The sequence below is a fragment of the Eriocheir sinensis genome, chromosome 22, assembly GCF_024679095.1.
Source record: "Eriocheir sinensis breed Jianghai 21 chromosome 22, ASM2467909v1, whole genome shotgun sequence".
In the NCBI taxonomy this organism is placed as follows: domain Eukaryota; kingdom Metazoa; phylum Arthropoda; class Malacostraca; order Decapoda; family Varunidae; genus Eriocheir; species Eriocheir sinensis.
In genome coordinates this window covers 13,578,070-13,597,062 of record NC_066530.1, presented here as the reverse complement: position 1 = coordinate 13,597,062, position 18,993 = coordinate 13,578,070, and the positions used below count along the sequence as shown (strand labels likewise).

Below are 18,993 nucleotides of genomic sequence, written 5' to 3'. Positions count from 1 at the left end.
CGCTTAGGTTTATGTTGTCAGCTTGGGTCAGACTTAAGGGAACAGACTGTATATAAATTATAGTGTCCGTATAGCTAATCTTTGTTTTATAATTCAGTGCGATAAGTTGGGTCAAAATGCAATAAGTAATCTCCTTCTCTTCCTTATTTCTCCTTTCGTCTTATCTTCTTCCTCTTTTTGCTCTTCTTCCTCTTCATGTTCTTCCTCATTATCGGACACACGAAAGCTCACCAGGACAACTATATATTATTATTATTATTATTATTATTATTATTATTATTATTATTATTATTATTATTATTATTATTATTATTATTATTATTATTATTATTATTATTATTATTATTATTATTATTATTATTATTATTATTACAAAAAAAGAGGAAAGAGAAGAAGGGAAAGGTAGGGAAAAGAAGAAAAAGAAAAAAGAAGAAAGGGAAGATTGGGAAAGAAGAAAAAGGAAAAAGAAGAAAAGAAAGATTGAGAAAAGAAGAAAGAAAGGAAAAAGAAGAGAGGAAAGATTGGGAAAAGAGGAAAAAGAAAAAAGAAGAAAGGGAAGATTGGGAAAAGGAGAAAGAAAGGAAAAAGAAGAGAGGAAAGATTGGGAAAAGGAAAAAAAAGGAAAAAGAAGAAAAAGAAAGGAAAGAGAAAAAAGAAGATAAAAGAGAAGAGGAAAGAGAAGAGATGAACCATATTATTATTATTATTATTATTATTATTATTATTATTATTATTATTATTATTATTATTATTATTATTATTATTATTATTATTATCATCTTTAGGCTTTATTATTATTGTTTTCCAGTCCGTGTTTGTTTTGTTTTGTTTTTATTTTTATTTTCTTTCTATTTTTTACGTATTTGAGGTCTTTTTTATTTTTTGTCAGAAACCGGAATTCGTCAACAAAACAAACAAAAGCAAGGAAACAAGAAAACAAGAAAAGAAAAAAAACGAACCAGAGGAGGAAGAGGAGAAGGAAAAGAAGAAAAAGAGAAAACAAAAAGAAAAGCAAGAAAACAAGAAAAGAAAAAAAAAACGAACCAGAGGAAAAAGAAAAGAGAAGGAAAAGAAGAGAAAGAGAAAACACAAAAACAATAACAAGAAAACAAAACAAAAAAACGAACCAGAGGAGGAAGAGAAGGAAAAGAAGAAAAAGAGAAAACAAAAGCAAGAAAACAAGAAAAAAAACGAACCAGAGGAAAAAGAGAAGAGAATGAAAAGAAGAGAAAGAGAAAACACAAAAACAATAGCAAGAAAACAAAAAAAGGAAGACGAACCAGAGGAGGAAAAAAAGAATTAAAAAAATAGAAAAAAAAGCAAGAAAACAAGAAAAGAAAGACGAACGAGAGGTGAAGGAGGAGAAAAAGAAAAGAAAAGAGGGAAAGAGAGAAGAAAAAACAAACAAAAACAAAAACAAGACAACTCATGGTCAAGGGATACACTTTTTTCTTGGATCTGATGATAATATTCCCTCCAACTTCCCTCCTTCTCTCTCTCTCTCTCTCTCTCTCTCTCTCTCTCTCTCTCTCTCTCTCTCACCAAGTTGTTTTGGGGGAGGGGTGGGGGGCGGTGGCGTCAGGGGGGGGGGGGGGGCTCCAGGTAAAGGGTGTGGCGAGGAACAGGGATTAGTATGTTGTCAGGAGTGGTGGAGTGAGGAGGGTGAGAACGCGTCTGTCTGTCTGTCTGTTAGTTCTCCTCTTCCTCTTTTCTGTTAAGTATCTTTTTCCTCTTTTCCTTAAGTTTCTTCCTCTCGCCTCTTTGTCCTTTAGCTCTCTATCTTCCTGTTCCTCTTTAGTTTCTTATTTTTTCTCCTGTTTTCTTTAACTTTCTTCCTCTCTCTTCTTTGTACTTTAGCTCTCTTTTTTTCCTGTTCCTCTTTACTTTCCTCTTTTTTCTTCAACTTTCTTTTTTCCTTTTTTCTTTAACTTTCTTCCTCTCTCCTCTTTGTTCCCTAGCTCTCTTTTTTTCCTGTTATTCTTTTGTTTCTTCATTTATCTCTGTATTTTTTGTTCTTCTTCTCCTTTCTTTAAGAACATAAGAACATAAGAACACAGGGAGACTGCAAGAGGCCGAATGACCTACACAAGGCAGGTCCAGATTTCCCTCCTGTTTTCTTTTCTTCAACGTTTTTCCTCTCTCCTCCTTTAGCTCTCTTTTTTTTTCCTGTTCTTCTTTTGCTTCTTCATTTATCTCTGTCTTATTAGTTCTTCTCCTTCTCTTTTCTTTAACTTTCTTCTTCTCTTCTCTTTTTCTCCTATCCTTCTTTCTTCCCGTCTTATTTTTTAGTTTCTTCGTTTATTTATTCTAGTTCTCTTCCTTCCTTTCTTTCTTTCTTTTAACTCCTTTCTCTCTTCTTTTTTATCTGTTCTCCCTTATTTCTTCCTTTTAGCTTCATTTTCTTAACCTTTCTCTCTCTTCATTCCTCCAATTTTTCTCTTTCTTCATTCCTCCAATTTTTCATTATTAGTATTAACGCTGTCTGTCTGTCTGTCTGTCTATCCGTCTATCCTTGTATAGGTGCATAACACGCATATTTGTGTTGGCTGTTGGGGGGACGGGGGAGCCGGGTGTGCGGGGGAAGGAAGTGAATCAAGTGTAATTGCTAGTGTTGGTGTGTTGTGGTGACAAGTGAGTGTGTATTTGTTTTCTAAATGAGTCTGTTGTATTGTAGTCTAAAATCTGTTGAGGGAGGCTGTTCCAGTCACGTATGGTGCGTGGAAAGTACGAGTGCTTGTATGCGTCAGTGTTTGTGTGATATGTTTGGTATTTATGGATGTGTGTTACGAGTACGTTGACTGTTCGCGTTGTGTAAGTATGTGTGTGGATCAATGTCAATGTCAGTGTTTGTGATTTTGTATATAAGTGTAAGTCTGTGTGCTTGTCTGTGTATGTGAAGAGGGTCCATGTTTATCTGTTTGATCTGTGTTGTGATTCCAGGCGTTCGAGTGTAATTGCTTGTAATGAACCTCGCCGCCTTGGTGTTGATTTGTTGTAACCTATCAATGTTTCTGTGTGTGTAAGGATCCCACACCTTGGAGCAGTATTTAGGTGTGCAGTTATGTAGATTTCTCCTTAGGAACCCCAGTGTTCTGTTGGTTGTGGCAATGATGTGGTGTATGTGAGTGTTGAATTTCAAGTTAATTAAAAGGTGAACACCAAGATATTTGTGTGTATGAACTGATTCAAAGTATGAATTATGGAGAGTGTAAGTGTGATGGATGGGGTTGTGAGCTCTGGTGAATCTTTATAATTTACATTTGTCAGGGCGGAAATGCAACTGCCAGGTGCGCTCCCACCGCTCAAGGGCGTCCAAGTTTTTTTGTAGCAGTCTGCAGTCGTCAGTAGTCTTTACTGCTCTAAACAGCAAGCTATCGTCGGCAAATAGTCTATTGGAAGAGTTAGGCGTTGAGAGTGGAAGATCGTTAATGTACAGGAGGAAAAGAAGGGGGCGTAGAGCGGGGAAGAAACAGGGACAGTGTCAGATGAAGATCTCTCTCTCTCTCTCTCCCTATTTGTGAATTTTGTTGTCGTTGTTTTTGTATTTTGTTGCTTCGAAAACTTCAGAAAAATTCCCTTCCTTATGAAAAAAAGTAAAAACAGAAAAAAAAGTTTGTTGTTGTTTTTGTTATTATTATTATTATTATTATTATTATTATTATTATTATTATTATTATTATTATTATTATTATTATATATTATTGTTGTTATCATCTTTACGCTCCTTATTATTATTATTTTCCTTTTCTCGTTTGTTTTATGTGTGTGTGTTTTTCTTTTTATTTGGAACTTTAATTTGTGCGTGTCTGAATTATGTGTTTATTTTTGTGTATTATTTTTATTTGAAACCGGAATTCGTAAGTAAAAACCAGTTATCGTTATTTTTGTTGTTGGTATTACACTTGTTGCTGCGAGCCGAGAGAGAGAGAGAGAGAGAGAGAGAGAGAGAGAGAGAGAGAGAGAGAGAGAGAGAGAGAGAGAGAGAGAGAGAGAGAGAGAGAGAGAGAGAGAGAGAGTCAGCTACTAAAGGTTTCAGGGGCCGTGTTCCCTGTTTTTCGCAAATAAAACTTTAACAAAGCGTCGGACAAGGATGTTATTTTGGCAGTGGATGTTTGAGACCCCGACCTAATGGGCAAAAATATGATTTGGTGTCACATGTGGATAATGAAGCACTTATAAGAGTAAATTTAGGGTAAACTTGGCTAAAAGTTAAAGGCACTGTGAGCGAGGCTAGCCCCGCCCCGCTCATCTTCTCGTGACGTCGATGTGACGTTTAGCTCTGACGTATGAGTAATCATCCATCCAACCAGCAATTATGTCTTACTGACACACACACACACACACACACACACACACACACACACTCACCGTAGCAATATTTAATCTACTGTAAATATGGATGTTCCTTATATGGACTGTCAGTTGGGGAGAAACAGTTTTACTCGAAGGAAATTACTTATCCTTTACATGGAAAATGTGACTATTGGTAGTACATCCTGCATGTATGTAAGCGAGCAGTAGTTTCTAGTTTCATCCCTCGTTGGTTCACCAACCTCCCCCATACCCAACCTTTCCTTCCTCACACAATCATCCCCACCCAACTACCCAACAACACCTTTGTCGTTGGCGGGGCTAGCCTCGCTCACAGTGCCTTTAACTTTTAGCCAAGTTTACCCTAAATTTACTCTTATAAGTGCTTCATTATCCACATATGACACCAATTCATATTTTTGCCCATTAGGTCGGGGTCTCAAACATCCACTGCCAAAATAACATCCTTGTCCGACGCTTTGTTAAAGTTTTATTTGCGAAAAACATGGAACACGGCCCCTGAAACCCTTAGTAGTTAAGTGACTTTGAGTATATAAAAAAAATAAAAAAAATAGTGGGAAGAAACTGGTAATTGTTGTTGTTGTTGTTGTTGTTCTTCTTCTTCTTCTTCTTTTTCTTCTTTTTCTTCTTCTTCTTCTTAATAATAATCATCAATAAAGCAAAAAAAAACAAAAAAAAAAAAAAAACAATGTCCTAGCATCTTGAGAGAGAGAGAGAGAGAGAGAGAGAGAGAGAGCAATGCAATCAGGAACCTAAATAAAAAAACTTATTTCTAAACCTGGAAAATCCTTTTGGGCTCTCCCGAGTTGCTTGTTGCCACACACACACACACACACACACACACACACACACACATACACAGACACACACACATTATTTTCGTCTCCAATCGTTTTTCTTCTTTCGATTTCGTTGTTGTTGTTCTGGATTTTGATTTTTCATTCGTGTTTAAAGTTTCATTTCTTTCTTCTTCTTTCCTTTTCTTTCTTTTTTATCTTTCCTTTCTCTACAAGAACATTCATTTGATTTTTTTTTCCATTCCTGGGTTTTCCTTTCCTCTCTGTCGGTTCTTCCATTCTTATTCTTATTTTGTCTGTATCCTTTATTTCTCCCTTTCTTTCTTTCTTTTCTATTATTATTTTCCATCTTTTTTTCCCACATACATTCTCATCTTCCAGTCTCTTTCTTATTTCTCTGTATCCTTTATTTCTCCCTTTCTTTCTTTCATTTCTATTATTATTTTCCATCTTTTTTTCCCACATACATTCTCATCTTCCAGCCTCTTTCTTGTTTTGTCTGTATCCTTTATTTCTCCCTTTCTTTCTTTCATTTCTATTATTATTTTCCATCTTTTTTTTCCCACATACATTCTCATCTTCCAGTCTCTTTCTTATTTCCTCTGTATCCTTTATTTCTCCCTTTCTTTCTTTCATTTCTATTATTATTTTCCATCTTTTTTTCCCACATACATTCTCATCTTCCAGTCTCTTTCTTATTTTCTCTGTATCCTTTATTTCTCTCTTTCTTTCATTTCTATTATTATTTTCCATCTTTTTTTCCCACATACATTCTCATCTTCCAGTCTCTTTCCTCTGTATCCTTTATTTCTCCCTTTCTTTCTTTCATTTCTATTATTATTTTCCATCTTTTTTTTTCACATACATTCTCGTCTTCCAGTTCCATGTTCCCTGTTTGGCATTTCCTCTTTGCTTCGTGTCCTAATTTAATCTTTTTTTTCTTCTTCCTCTTTCTTATGTCCACCTTTCATCCTTGCATTCCATTTCCATCGCTTGGTTTTCGTGTCCTCCATATTTTTTTTTCTCTTAACAGCTTTCTTTATCCTTCTCAAAAATATATATTAGTCTATTGTTTTTTTTCATTCATTTACTTTCTTTTTCTCCTCCCTCTTCTTTTCATTCCTTCACTCCTTTATCTTCTGTGGATATCTATGTTAATCTTCTTCATCAATTTCGTTCCTTTTTTTTTCTTTCCCAGACGAATGTAAATCTTTATCCGTCTTTGTCTCCTCCTTCTCTTCCTTTTTATTCCTTCTTTTACTTGCATGTCTGAATATCTGTGTCTATGCTGTTTATTTTTACTGTTTCCTTTCTTCCTTCCTTCGTTGCTGTTATTCTCATCCTTTCCCCTCATTCCCTCCTTCCATATTTATTACGCTCTGTTATTTTTTTTTCTGGTCTTTCCTTTTCTCTCTTTCGGTAATTCTGTCTTTCTTGCTTATTTTCACTGTTTTTTTTCTTCCTTCTTTCGTTGCTGTTATCCTTTCTTCCCTTCATCCTCATTCCCTCCTTCCATATTTATTACGCTCTGTTATTTTTTTATTTCTGATCTTTCCTTTTCTCTCTTTCGGTAATTCTATCTTTCCTATTTATTTTCACCATTTCCTTTCTACCTCCCTTTCATTTCTATCGTTATCATCCTTCTTCTCCCCCTCAATTCCTTCCACCTTCCACTTTTACGTTCCTTATTATCGTACCAACTATGTAAACTTTCTTCATTCACTTTAATCTCTTTTCTAATTTATTTACTTCCTTTTCTCCTCCTCCTCCTCCCTCTTCTTTTCCATTCCTTCTACTTCTCTATCTCTTCTGACTATCTATGTAAATCCTATTCATCCATTTCAATCCCTATTTCTCTCTCACACAGACGAAGATCCACTAAGAAGCAGGAACCATGAGGGACAAGAGAGATGGTGGCGGTGGGCGAGAGGGATCCAGGCTACTAATCCTCCTCCTCTTCTTGTCCTCTTGCTTGGCTTCCGTCCACGCCCACTTCGGTAAGCTACAAAGCCCGTTCTCACTGTGCCGACTCTGGACCACGACAACCCACGACTCTAGAGGTCTTGGGTGTTGGTGTGAACGGGTCGGGCAGGTCTTGAAAGAGGTCTTGAGACTTACCGAATGCTGAGCGGACGTCGGGAGGGGAGTGTGGGGTCGTGAGGGTTTGCGCGACATGCTGGGAACTGGTTGACCGAATGTCCTAAACGATCGGCAAGACACCAAGACGCCCCCCCCCCCCCCACCCCCTCCCCTTCTTGGAGCGTGGGAACCAAACGGGGCTATAGAGGATGCGAGAGGTGACTTTAAGTTTATGCTAATGCCATTTTTTTTTTTTTTTACATCAAAGGAGACGGTTCAAGGGCAACAAAAAGTGCAAAAAAAAAAAAAAAAAAGCCCGCTACTCGCTGCTCCCATAATAGACAAAAGTAAAGAATAGCCAAAAGAGAGGTCAATTTTTTTTTACATCAAAGGAGACGGTTCAAGGGCAACAAAAAGTGAAAAAAAAAAAAAAAGCCCGCTACTCGCTGCTCCCATAACAGACAAAAGTAAAGAGTAGCCAAAAGAGAGGTCAATTTCGGGCGGTGAGCTGTCTTGATCCACTTCTTGAAATCATGACACGTAATTTTGAGTGGGAATCACAATCAGAGTATTTCCCAGAACATCCCGCGGTTAATTTCGAAGCTACGGCCGAGCGCCTTCACTCAGGGTCACACTGTTGCCAGATTTTCGTACTCAGAGCATAGTATTTACCGGTTTCTGACGCCTAACTATTGCCAAGAAACATCAGGAATTAACTATTTTAACGATAATTATAAGTGAATCTCCTCATTGGGGTCCACGAGACAATTTTTGGGCCGGAAGTCGGTAAATATAAGAGGCTGAGTAAGACAATCTGGCACGTTGCTTCTATCACCCAGCGTTAGCATATTATCGTACTCAAAACATCGCATTCATCACTTTCAGGGCCCAAAACTCTCATACCCGCACAGATAACGAGATTCCAGTTAAAATCGTCGTTAAAAGTGTTACTCATTGGTGTTTGTTTGCGATAGTTGTGAGTCAAAAACCGTAAGATACAATGGTGGCTGAGTACGATAATCTGGTAACCCTGCTATATCAACCCTTCTCAACCCAGCCTTAGCATATTATCGTACTCAAAACATCGCATTCATCAGCTCCAGGGCCCAAAACTCTCATACCCACACAAGTAACGAGATTCCAGTTAAAATCATCGTTAAAAGCGTGACTTATTGGTGTTTGTTTGCGATAGTTGTGAGTAAAAAACCGGAAGATACAATGGTGGCTGAGTACGATAATCTGGTAACCCTGCTATTATATCAACCCTTCTCAACCCAGCCTTAGCATATTATCGTACTCAAAACATCGCATTCATCAGCTCCAGGGCCCAAAACTCTCATACCCACACAGATAACGAGATTCCGGTTAACGTTATCATTAAAATCGTTTGTTTGCGACAGCTGTGAGTCAAAAACCGTAAGATACAATGGTGGCTGAGCACGATAATCTGGTAACCCTGCTATATCAACTAAAGACTTATATTTAGTATTTAACTCTGTGCTATCAACCCTTCTTAATCTTTCTTCCAGGGAGTTGTGAGGACCATACGCGCAACTGCAGGGGATACGCAGAACGAGGCGACTGCGAAAATCCGCGTACCCGCCAATTTATGTTACAGAACTGTCCGGAGAGTTGCAATTCTTGTGTGGGTGAGCATCGTGAGAGAGAGAGAGAGAGAGAGAGAGAGAGAGAGAGAGAGAACCATAAGTGAATGAAAGGAAAAGGAGGAAATAAAGAGAAAGAATAAAGAAATAAAAGGAAAAAAGAAACAAACATAAAGAATAGATGAATGAATGAATGAATGAAAGGAGGAGGAAAGAAAAGAAGAGAGAGAGAGAGAGAGAGAGAGAGAGAGAGAGAGAGAGAGAGAGAACCATGAGTGAATGAAAGGAAAAGGAGGAAAGAAAGAGAGGAAGAAAGAGAAAGAATGAAGAAAGAAAAGGGAAAAAAGAAACAAACAAAAAGAAACGAGAAAATAAATGAAAGAAAGAAGGAGGAAAGAAAGAATGAGAAATAAAGAAGAAAGAAAAAAAGAAGAGAAAGTGAGAAAGAATGGAAGAACGAGAAAGAATGAATAAAAAGGAAGAGAGAGAGAGAGAGAGAGAGAGAGTATGTACGTATGTATGTGTGTTACTGTATGTTATCTCTTCTTCAATCCCATATTTTGCGTGTTCTCTCTCTCTCTTTACTCGTAATTCTCAAGGTTTAACTTTTCCAGGACTTTTCATTGACTTGACAAATTCGCTTTTTTTTTTTTCTTCTTTAATTAAACTCATCTTTGGCTTGGAAACGAGTGACTAGTAAAAGAAGAAGAAGAAGGAGAAGAAGAAGAAGAAGGAGGAGGAGGAGGAGGAGGAGGAGGAGACGAACACCACATTTATATTTCATCATATCTTAATTCTTCGTAGTCTTGTGAAACTTACGATTTTAGACCCGGGTGAAAAATCTTCTAGCATCGGTATGTCTTTTTTTCATCATTTCTGCGTAAGAGTCCTATTTGGGAGATCCTGCAGGGCCGTGGGATTCCCAGGAGGGTTTATCGACCGCAAGACCAGCCTGACCTCTGCCATTGAGCTTGAAAGTCTTTAGAAGTCTGGTGTCGAGCGAGCCGTCCAGTTTTTTCCCCGAGTGAGTCAGCCAGTCACTACCAAGGGTCACTCTGCCCAAGATCTTGACTCTGCCTATTGCCCTTGGCCTTAGCGTTGGGGAGTCCCGCAAACATAAAATAGTGTCCAGTTCTACAGCCCAGCACACCTGCCAGATACCTTTAACCATTGTATTTGTCTAACATTGCTGTGGCTGATTTGTCATTCTGATCCATTTTTCAAGGCACGGTTAGTTGGTTTTGTTGATTTGTTTTATATCGCTTTTTACGACTAAGTTTGTAGTGCGTCGACTCAGCTCTGTGAAAACCCAACACTTCTTGATAACTCCGTCCCCCAAGTTGAATTAAAGAGCCAGAGGAGCCACATAACCAGACTCTGTTCTCCAAAAGGCTTGTGTTTTCTATTCGGCACCAAATATTTCTTCTTCTTCCTCCTAAATCATCAATAGAGCAATGCAAAATAAGGCATCTGAGAATACCGATTTCTTCTTCTTCTTCTTTTTCTATTTCGTCTTCATCATCATCTTCTTCTTCTTCTTCTTCTTCTTCTTCTTCTTCTTCTTCTTCATCGTCTTCTGTTTTCCCTCATCCTGTCTGTGTTTTCCACCTCCCAGATCTCTTCCTCTTTTTCTCCTTAATTTTCCTCTTTGTCTCCTTCTTCTTCATCATCATCATCTTCTGTCTCTCCATACCCCGTCCATATTCTTCCTTCTCCCTAACCTTCGTCATCTTCTCCTTCTTCACCCCTTGCCCTTCCCTCCTCCCAGATCCCTGCTTTTTCTTCTTCTTCCTCATCCTCCTCCTCCTCCTCCCTTACCCCGCCTATGTTTCTTCCCCTTTCCCAGACCCTAACTGTTACGATCGCAGCAGGAGGTGCAGCGGGAACGCCCAGCAGGGGTTGTGTGAGACCCAGAAGTCCTTCATGCTACAGCAGTGCCCCCACTCCTGCGACGCCTGCAGGATTGGGACGATCAACACCGTAGCCCTCACCGACATCAAAACCATCATCAAGCCGGACTTTCGTGAGTGGTGGTGGTGGTGGTGGTGGGGGGTTGATGGTGGTCTTGAAACATAATCTAAGGCTTTAAACGCCATATTAATAGTGTGTGGTGACGTTTAAATAATAGTCATTCATGAATCTCAATAATGACTTGGAGAGGCGGATTGATGTAATAAGTGAATCATGGGGGTCAGTCGGGTTCTAATGAGTGGTTCTTTAGGTTCACGGTACAGAGGAAGGGTCACACTACCACCAGGGTCATAAAAGTACTCCTGGAAATGCCCACAACTCCTACGAAAGCCTTGTCAAATATGTGTTCTTGGGGGGTCAGTCGGGTTCTAATGAGTGTTTCTTCAGGTTCACGGTACAGAGGAAGGAAGGGTCACACTACCACCGGGGTCATAAAAGTACTCCTGGAAATGCCCACAACTCCTACGAAAGCCTTGTCAAATATGTGTTCTTGGGGGGTCAGTCGGGTTCTAATGTGTGTTTCTTCAGGTTCATGGTACAGAGAAAGGAAGGGTCACACTACCACCGGGGTCATAAAAGTACTCCTGGAAATGCCCACAACTCCTACGAAAGCCTTGTCTAATATGTGTTTTTGGATGACGAAATGTTTTATAGTACGACCCCACTTTTTTCCTTTTCTATCTTCTCATTTATCTCTTCCACGGATCTCAATAATACTAATGATAGATAGATAAATAAATAAGTAAATAGATAAAGTAATAATAACATTCCAACTTTTCCCCTTCGGCGCCTTCTACAGAGTGTGGCCTCCCGATCCAAGCAGCCGGGCGGAAGAAGAGGCAGATTATCTTCCCCGACGAGTTCGCAGCTCTCACGTCGGTCAGAGCACGGCCACAGGCTGCCCAGGTGAGCGACAGGTTAATGAGAGGTGGGACCGGAACCATATCCAAGATTATTTAGGAGCAGCGAGTAGCGGGCTTTATTTTTTTATTATTGTTTCCTTTTTTTGTGCCCTTGAGCTGCCTCCTTTGTTGTAAAAAAAAAAAACTTAGGGTCGTACTCAGTATATCGTCACTTGCGTAAACAAAACGCCTAAGTCATTATTTTCTACTTCTCAGGAAATCAGAAAAGAAGTGTCATTATTTCATTTTGCTTAAGATTTAGGCAAGAATGAAAAGGCCAGTTCTAGCACACTCAAACCCTGAATGACGTAACGAAGGCAACTCTACAAAAATAAGCGTCACGTGTTGAAAGAAATTGATGTAGACCAAAACCTGGAAAATCAGAAAAGAAGTGTCATTATTTAATTTTGCTTAAGATTTAGGCAAGAATGAAAAGGCCAATTCTAGCACACTCAAACCCTGAATGACGAAGGCTTAACTATACAAAAAATGGGCGTCACATGTTGAAATAACTTGATGTAGACAAAAACCTGGAAATCACTGAAAAAATGACTTAGGCAACTATTTTGAGGGTGGCGATATTGTATTTTCTGGTATCTGCTGACCCTTAACTATTGCCGAAGAGCATCAGAGGCGGCCGGAAGAAGAGGCAGATCTGGGTCGTATTTTAAAACATTTCGTCGCCCAAGTTCACATATTCGACATGGCTTTCGTAGGAGCTGTAGGCCTTTCCAGGGGTAGTTTTATGACCCTGGTGGTAGTTTGACCCTTCTTCTGTGCCATGAACCTTAAAAACACTCATTAAAACCCGATTGATCCCCCCGATTTGACATGGCTTTCGTAGGAGCTGTAGGCCTTTCCAGGGGTAGTTTTATGACCCTGGTGGTAGTTTGACCCTTCTTCTGTGCCATGAACCTTAAAAAACACTCATTAAAACCCGATTGATCCCCTCTTTGACCTTTAGAAATAGTTAATGTGAGAAGCGATGGTGTCTTAAAATACAGCCCAGATTATCTTCCCCGACGACCATGCCTTGAGAAACGGGACAAACAAACAAACAAAGAAGAGTCAGCCGCATTATGGTCGGTCAAGACTAATGCGACGCGTAGCAAAACAGGCGACAGAATAGAAGAGAGTTTGGACGCCTTCATCACAGCCCGCTAAGAGTTCCAAGTTGTTGCTGATTCTTCTTTTGTTTTCCTTCTTTTCTTTTGTTGCGTGTGTGTGGGGGGGGGAGGTGAGGGGGGGGGGTGCTCCAGATTCTTCTTCAAAATCCTGATCATACGTAAAGTACCAAAAAATGTTCTTCTATCAGCATGAATTTGATCTTCTCGTGTTTTTTTTTTTCTTTGGTGTGATTCTATGGCGCTGGGAGAGATTACAACACCAACGCTCATAGTAAAGTTGTATACATGATGATAATAGTAGTAGTAATAATAGTAATACTCAAATGATATAATAGTTGTAGTAATAATAGTAATACTCAAATGATATAATAGTTGTAGCAATAATAGTAATACTCAAATGATATAATAGTTGTAGTAATAATAGTAATACTCAAATGATGTAATAGTTGTAGTAATAATAGTAATACTCAAATGATATAATAGTTGTAGTAATAATAGTAATACTCAAATTATATAATAGTTGTAGTAATAATAGTAATACTCAAATGATATAATAGTTGTAGTAATAATAGTAATACTCAAATGATATAATAGTTGTAGTAATAATAGTAATACTCAAATTATATAATAGTTGTAGTAATAATAGTAATACTCAATACGCATAAGTTGGCGCTGATCCATGTTTTCTTTCTTTTCTCAGAGGCCTCCCGGCGAAATAATTACTTTAGGAATGGCAGGTAAGAAAATAAAAAGCCACTCAAATAACACACACCTCTTGCATCAGAAAGTGGGACGTGAGACGCACCACACTCGCAAAGTCATCTTACCAAATCGTGTAGTACCAGGAAAGGACTGGGCGAAGACTTGCGTGTCACATAATCTAACATTGAAATCCAAATCACAACTCTTGCATCAGAAAGAACACAAGACGCACCACGCTAGACAGAACTCGTGCATTAGCATGTGGGACAAAAGACGAGACGATAGCTGTGGACTACTGATAGACCACTGTAAGGAGAAGAATGTAAAAGTTAGTCTTACCGAATGTTGATGTGTGAGCCCCGAGGAAATGCTTGAGAATAGGGGCTCAAGAAACCTATGACATGACTTCTTGGCGGGGGTGTACAAGCTTGGCTACTTCTTTCTGTTGATGTTGATGTCATTTGTCTGAGATGGCGCCTAATACACCACTACGTTCATATTACGGTTTATTGGAGAATATGAACCTGAAGCACACGCTAGACAGAACTCATGCACTAGAATGTGGGACAGAAGACTAGACGGCGGTTTCGAGCTAATGGTAGGCTGCAGGAGGGAAGGATAAGAATGTTAGTCATTGGGTATTCTTCTGCAGGTGCACCGACGAGCGTGGAGGACACCTTCTGCGGCGCCACGCCCATCACGAAGCGCTTCCTGCTCACGGCCGCTCACTGCGTCTTTGATCCTAACCGTCGGTGAGTCCTTAGAGGTTCATGTTCTTAAAAACCTCTCCGCCCAAGCACACATATTTGACAAGACTTTCATAGGAGTTTTGAGCATTTCCAGGGGTAGTTTTATGACCCTGGTGGTTGTTTGACACTCCAATTTGTCTTCTCTCTCCCTGTCTTATCTCCATATCTTTCTTTCTGACCTTCATTTTCAACTTTATATTGTTTTTACTTTAACTCTTTCTTCCCTTCCTTGTTCCATGTTTTTTTATCTCCCTTTCTTATCTCCAATTTGTCTTCTCTCTCCCTTTTCTTATCTCCATATCTTTCTTTCTTGCCTTCGTTTTCAACTTTATATTGTCTTTACTTTAACTCTTTCTTCTCTTCCTTGCTTGATCATGTTTTGTTTTTCTCTTCCTTTCTTCCCCTTAATTTGTCTTCTCTCTCCCTTTCTTATCTCCATATCTTTCTTTCTGACCTTCATTTTCAACTTTATATTGTTTTTACTTTAACTCTTTCTTCCCTTCCTTGTTCCATGTTTTTTTTATCTCCCTTTCTTATCTCCAATTTGTCTTCTTTCTCCCTTTTCTTATCTCCATATCTTTCTTTCTGACCTTCATTTTCAACTTTATATTGTCTTTACTTTAACTCTTTCTTCTCTTCCTTGCTTGATCATGTTTTGTTTTTCTCTTCCTTTCTTCCCCTTAATTTGTCTTCTCTCTCCCTTTCTTATCTCCATATCTTTCTTTCTGACCTTCATTTTCAACTTTATATTGTTTTTACTTTAACTCTTTCTTCCCTTCCTTGTTATATGTTTTTTTTATCTCCCTTTCTTACCTTTAATTCGTCTTTTCTCTCCCTTTTTTTTATCTCCATATCTTTCTTTCTTGCCTTCATTTTCAACTTTTCATATTGTCTTTACTTTAACTCTTCCCTCCCTTCCTTGTTCCACGTTTTTTTTCTCTCATTTACCTTCAATATGTCTTCTATCTTCCTTTTCTCCATATCTTTCTTTCTTGCCTTCGTTTTCATGTTATTATCTCCCTTTACAGACTCACGAATGTCCGTCTTGGCGAGCTCGATTTTGCCGTCCAAGGGGAAGAGAACTCGAGACCCGTTGATTACACGGTCCAGCAAATATACGTTCATCCAGACTTCGAGTGAGTATGAGTCTGTTTGTTTCCGTCTCCCCTCTTTTCTATCTCTATCTCTTTCTCCCTCTATTACTATCAATGTACTTATCTTTCTATTCTCTATTTCTGTTTGTTTCAGTCCGTCTTCGCTGGAGCGGTACAACGACGTGGCGCTCATACAGACGGTTGAACAGATTGAATTCAACGACTTAGTGTATCCGTATTGCATCTCCGAGAACGCTCCGGCCCCGGGCACTGTGGTAACCGGCGCTGGGTTCGGCCTCGCCAACGCTAGTAAGTCCAACAGTCACACTCCCTAACAGATATGCGGTTAAGTTTATAGTCTTCCAAATATATCGAGGCCGGTCTGGCGTTGGCTCCCGCGGGTCCTTTCCTCCCCTCTTCTCTGCCACACAGTCCCAACACCTATCTCTTCCTCGCATATGTAAGCTATAGGTAACATATGACAGGAAAAAATAGGTGTTGGGGTTGTGTGGCAGAGCAGAGGGGAGGAGAGGACCCGCGGGAGCCAACGCCAAAACGGACTTGACAATTTGGTTCTGTTTAGTCCATGGAGGTAGAATTGGTGGAGTCGACTTCAGCCCGTGAATCCGCCCGAGCTGTCATTTTTGCGGCCAGGTGTCAGGTGTTTTCAGGTCAGGCTCCCTCTTAATGGGCTCGGCCAGGCTCGCCCACCCCCATCTTTTGGTCGTAAATTTGGCAGTTCGTCGGGTTCACTTCAATGAATGGGATTAGCGGGCCGTGTCGACTCCACCAATTCTTCCTCCATGGTTTAGTCAGTCGGTCATACGGTCCCTATTGTCAAACCTCTCGGGGCCTTTATTAATCCTCCATCTTCCTTCATTCATTTTTGCTATCACGTTCCTGCCTCAACATCCCACCTCACCACAATTTCCTCTGCCTTCCTCGTATGTTACTTTGATTTACGCAATTTAAGTAATGGCGTGTTTTTTTTCCCGCGTCGTTCGCATGAAAACAGCGAATAATAAGTTTTGCTCTTCATCACTGGACGGGTTGTGTACGAGGTTTATCCGCGTGCTTCCTCCGTCAGGTGATAATTAAAGGGGCTATTACACTGGGCAAATTTTCCGTGGATCATCAGTCAAACCACGATTTCCGCTGGCGTGTTTCTCATTTGTTTCTTGTTAGTGCTGCTGCTGATGATGATGATGATGAGTAATACCGTCGTCCTTCGGTGAAATCTACTGTATAGCTTTGGAAGATCGTGGACACGTCAGAAAACCCCGGAAATATGAGAACCACGCCAGCGGAAATCGTGGTTTGACTGAAGATCCACGGAAAATTTGCCCAGTGTAATAGCCCCTTAAGACGCGGAAGGAAGGTGGAAGCGAGGGAAGGTAGGGAAAAAGGTGTGAGATGAAAATGGGAAGTATAGGAAATTAACAGAAGCGAAGGAGGAAGATTAGAAAGTGAAGGGAGGGAGAGAAATGGTTAGACACCAACGTTTGGACAAGGCATTAGTTGAGGTTGTGTTAGCATTTCCATAGCAGTAGTTTTATGAGCCCATGATAGTTTGACAAGGAAATACTTGTTGTGGGAGCCGAAAACGTCTTAAGGATACGAGCTTAACCTAACCTAACTTTCCTCGCAGCTCCAGGAGGCAGACTTTGAAGAGAGTTTGACTTAGAGAGAGTGAGAGTCATTATATCAATCAGTCGTTTAACCCTATGCGATTCGAGGGTGGCCAAACCTGGTCTCCCCTCAGGCACTTCGATCAAAACGTTACACCTTTTTTTACTTTCCACTAACTTCTTTTCACTCATTATTCACTATTGTTTTACACTATTGATTCGGTACCAGTACTTAGTGTTCATGAGCGTTACCGTTGTTCAGATAAATGAGTACGATGCGAGGTGTTACGAGCGCGAAATTTGAAAACGTCGGAGCTTATAGGGTTAATCTATCAATACATCATTCTGTCGATAACCATGACTCTTACGTTCCACCTTCCCCTCAGCGTTCCGGCCCTCGAGGCTCCAGGAGGCAGCCTTGGAGGTGCTGGAGAATTCTCAGTGTGAGCAGCGGTACCGCGACGAGCAAGCCTTGCCGCAGCTGATGCAGAGGTACCCCGAGCTGCTGCAGGGGAAGAGCATCCTGTGCGCCTCCTACCCGCAGAGGGGGTCCTGTCAGGTGGGGCTTGGCGACACTGTTTTTTTTCCTGTTCGTGATTTGATTGATTGATAGTTTATTGTTGCAGGTAGACAACAAGGAAGAAGGTTTGTTTGTTTGTTTCTTTGTTTGTTTGTTTTACAGTAGAAGAAACAGCTCAAGGGCAAAAACAAACAAAAAATAAGCTCGCTCATCAAATAGCAAATAGAAATGAGCGGCCAAGAGAGAGAAATTCCGGATGGAGAGGTGTCGTGATAGTCCCCTCCTGAAAGAGCTGAAGTCGTAGGCAGGATGAAATGATGAGTAAGGAAGAGGCTGAGACTTTATCTACCAGCGGAAGGGATGAAAGAATGAAAATGCTGGTTGACTCTTCCATAAAGGATATGAATGCAGGTCATGTGCAGCTGGGCGCGGGAGGGGTGGAGGCATGCAGTTAACACGTTGTTGTTGTTGCTATTGTTGATGTTGTTGCTATTGTTATTGTTTATAGTGAAGGAGGCACCTAACCCACTTTCTTTCCAGTCACTAACACTCCCGTTTTCTTCTCTTCGCCATTTCAAGGGTGACTCCGGCGGCCCGCTCTACGAACTGAGGAACGGCAAACGCTATCTGGTGGGCATCGTTAGCACTGGCGTCTCCTGCAGGGGGAATGGAGTCTCCACCTTGCCCGGCCTCTATGTCAACGTAGCGGACCATGTGGGGTTCATTAACAGCGTTGTGCACAGTCCGGCGCTGCTGTAATAGCTGGACGACTGACCATGGGCCGAAGAAGCTTGTTGCGGTGTCGGTTGGATGGCTATTTTTTTTAGTTTTTCGTCACTTTTTTGTTTTGTTTTAGTCCTTGATGTAATTGTTCTCGTTTTCGTTCTTCTTGTTCTTATTCCTTTTCTTATCCGTCTTTTCTTCTTATTGTTATTATTCGTCTTTTTCTTCTTATTTTTCTTGTTCTTGTTCTTCTTTTTACTTTTCTTTTTTTTCTTCCTCTTCCTCTTCTTTATCTTCTTCTTCTTCTTCTTCTTCTTCTTCTTCTTCTTCTTCTTCTTCTTCTTCTTCTTCTTCTTCTTCTTCTTCTTCTTCTTCTTCTTCTTCTTCTTCTTCTTCTTCTTCTTCTTCTTTCTTTTCTTCTTCTTCTTCTTCTTCTTCTTCTTTCTTTTCTTCTTCTTCTTCTTCTTCTTCTTCTTAATTACTATTATTCTCCTGACCTATATCGCTTGTTTGTTCGTGTGTGTGTGTGTGTGTGTGTGTGTGTGTGTGTGTGAGAGACCTCTGTATCACCATCGCGAATTGACAAAATCCAACAATACAGCAACAATAACAATGTTTAAATTCCTCCCATTGTTCTTCTTTCTTTATTAACCTTGCTCAACAGTATTTGAACCCTTGCACTCAGTGGCGGATCTAGAAAATATTTTTTAGCGGGGGGGGGCACTAGGCCTCGACTCGCAACTGAAATTTCTCGGTTGAATAGAG

At 40.1% G+C, this 18,993-nt stretch overlaps 1 protein-coding gene across 2 annotated transcripts; it reads left to right on the top strand.

Moving 5' to 3' along the window:
* Positions 1-1,625: 1,625 nt before the first annotated feature.
* On the top strand, positions 1,626-18,859 carry LOC127002096 (CLIP domain-containing serine protease B4-like). 2 transcript variants are annotated; one of them, XM_050867598.1, is made up of 12 exons: positions 1,644-1,662; positions 2,035-2,090; positions 6,997-7,126; positions 8,738-8,857; positions 10,659-10,835; positions 11,583-11,689; positions 13,513-13,549; positions 14,167-14,266; positions 15,292-15,399; positions 15,512-15,666; positions 17,372-17,544; positions 18,085-18,859. In XM_050867598.1, the coding sequence occupies exons 3-12, from the start codon at positions 7,024-7,026 to the stop codon at positions 18,262-18,264; spliced, it is 1,260 nt and encodes a 419-aa protein (XP_050723555.1). In that variant the 5' UTR covers positions 1,644-1,662; positions 2,035-2,090; positions 6,997-7,023; the 3' UTR covers positions 18,265-18,859. The 2 variants fall into 2 exon arrangements, with proteins under 2 accessions (XP_050723556.1, XP_050723555.1); XM_050867599.1 differs by lacking the exon at positions 2,035-2,090 and having other exon boundaries at positions 1,626-1,662.
* The last annotated feature ends 134 nt before the right edge of the window (positions 18,860-18,993 follow it).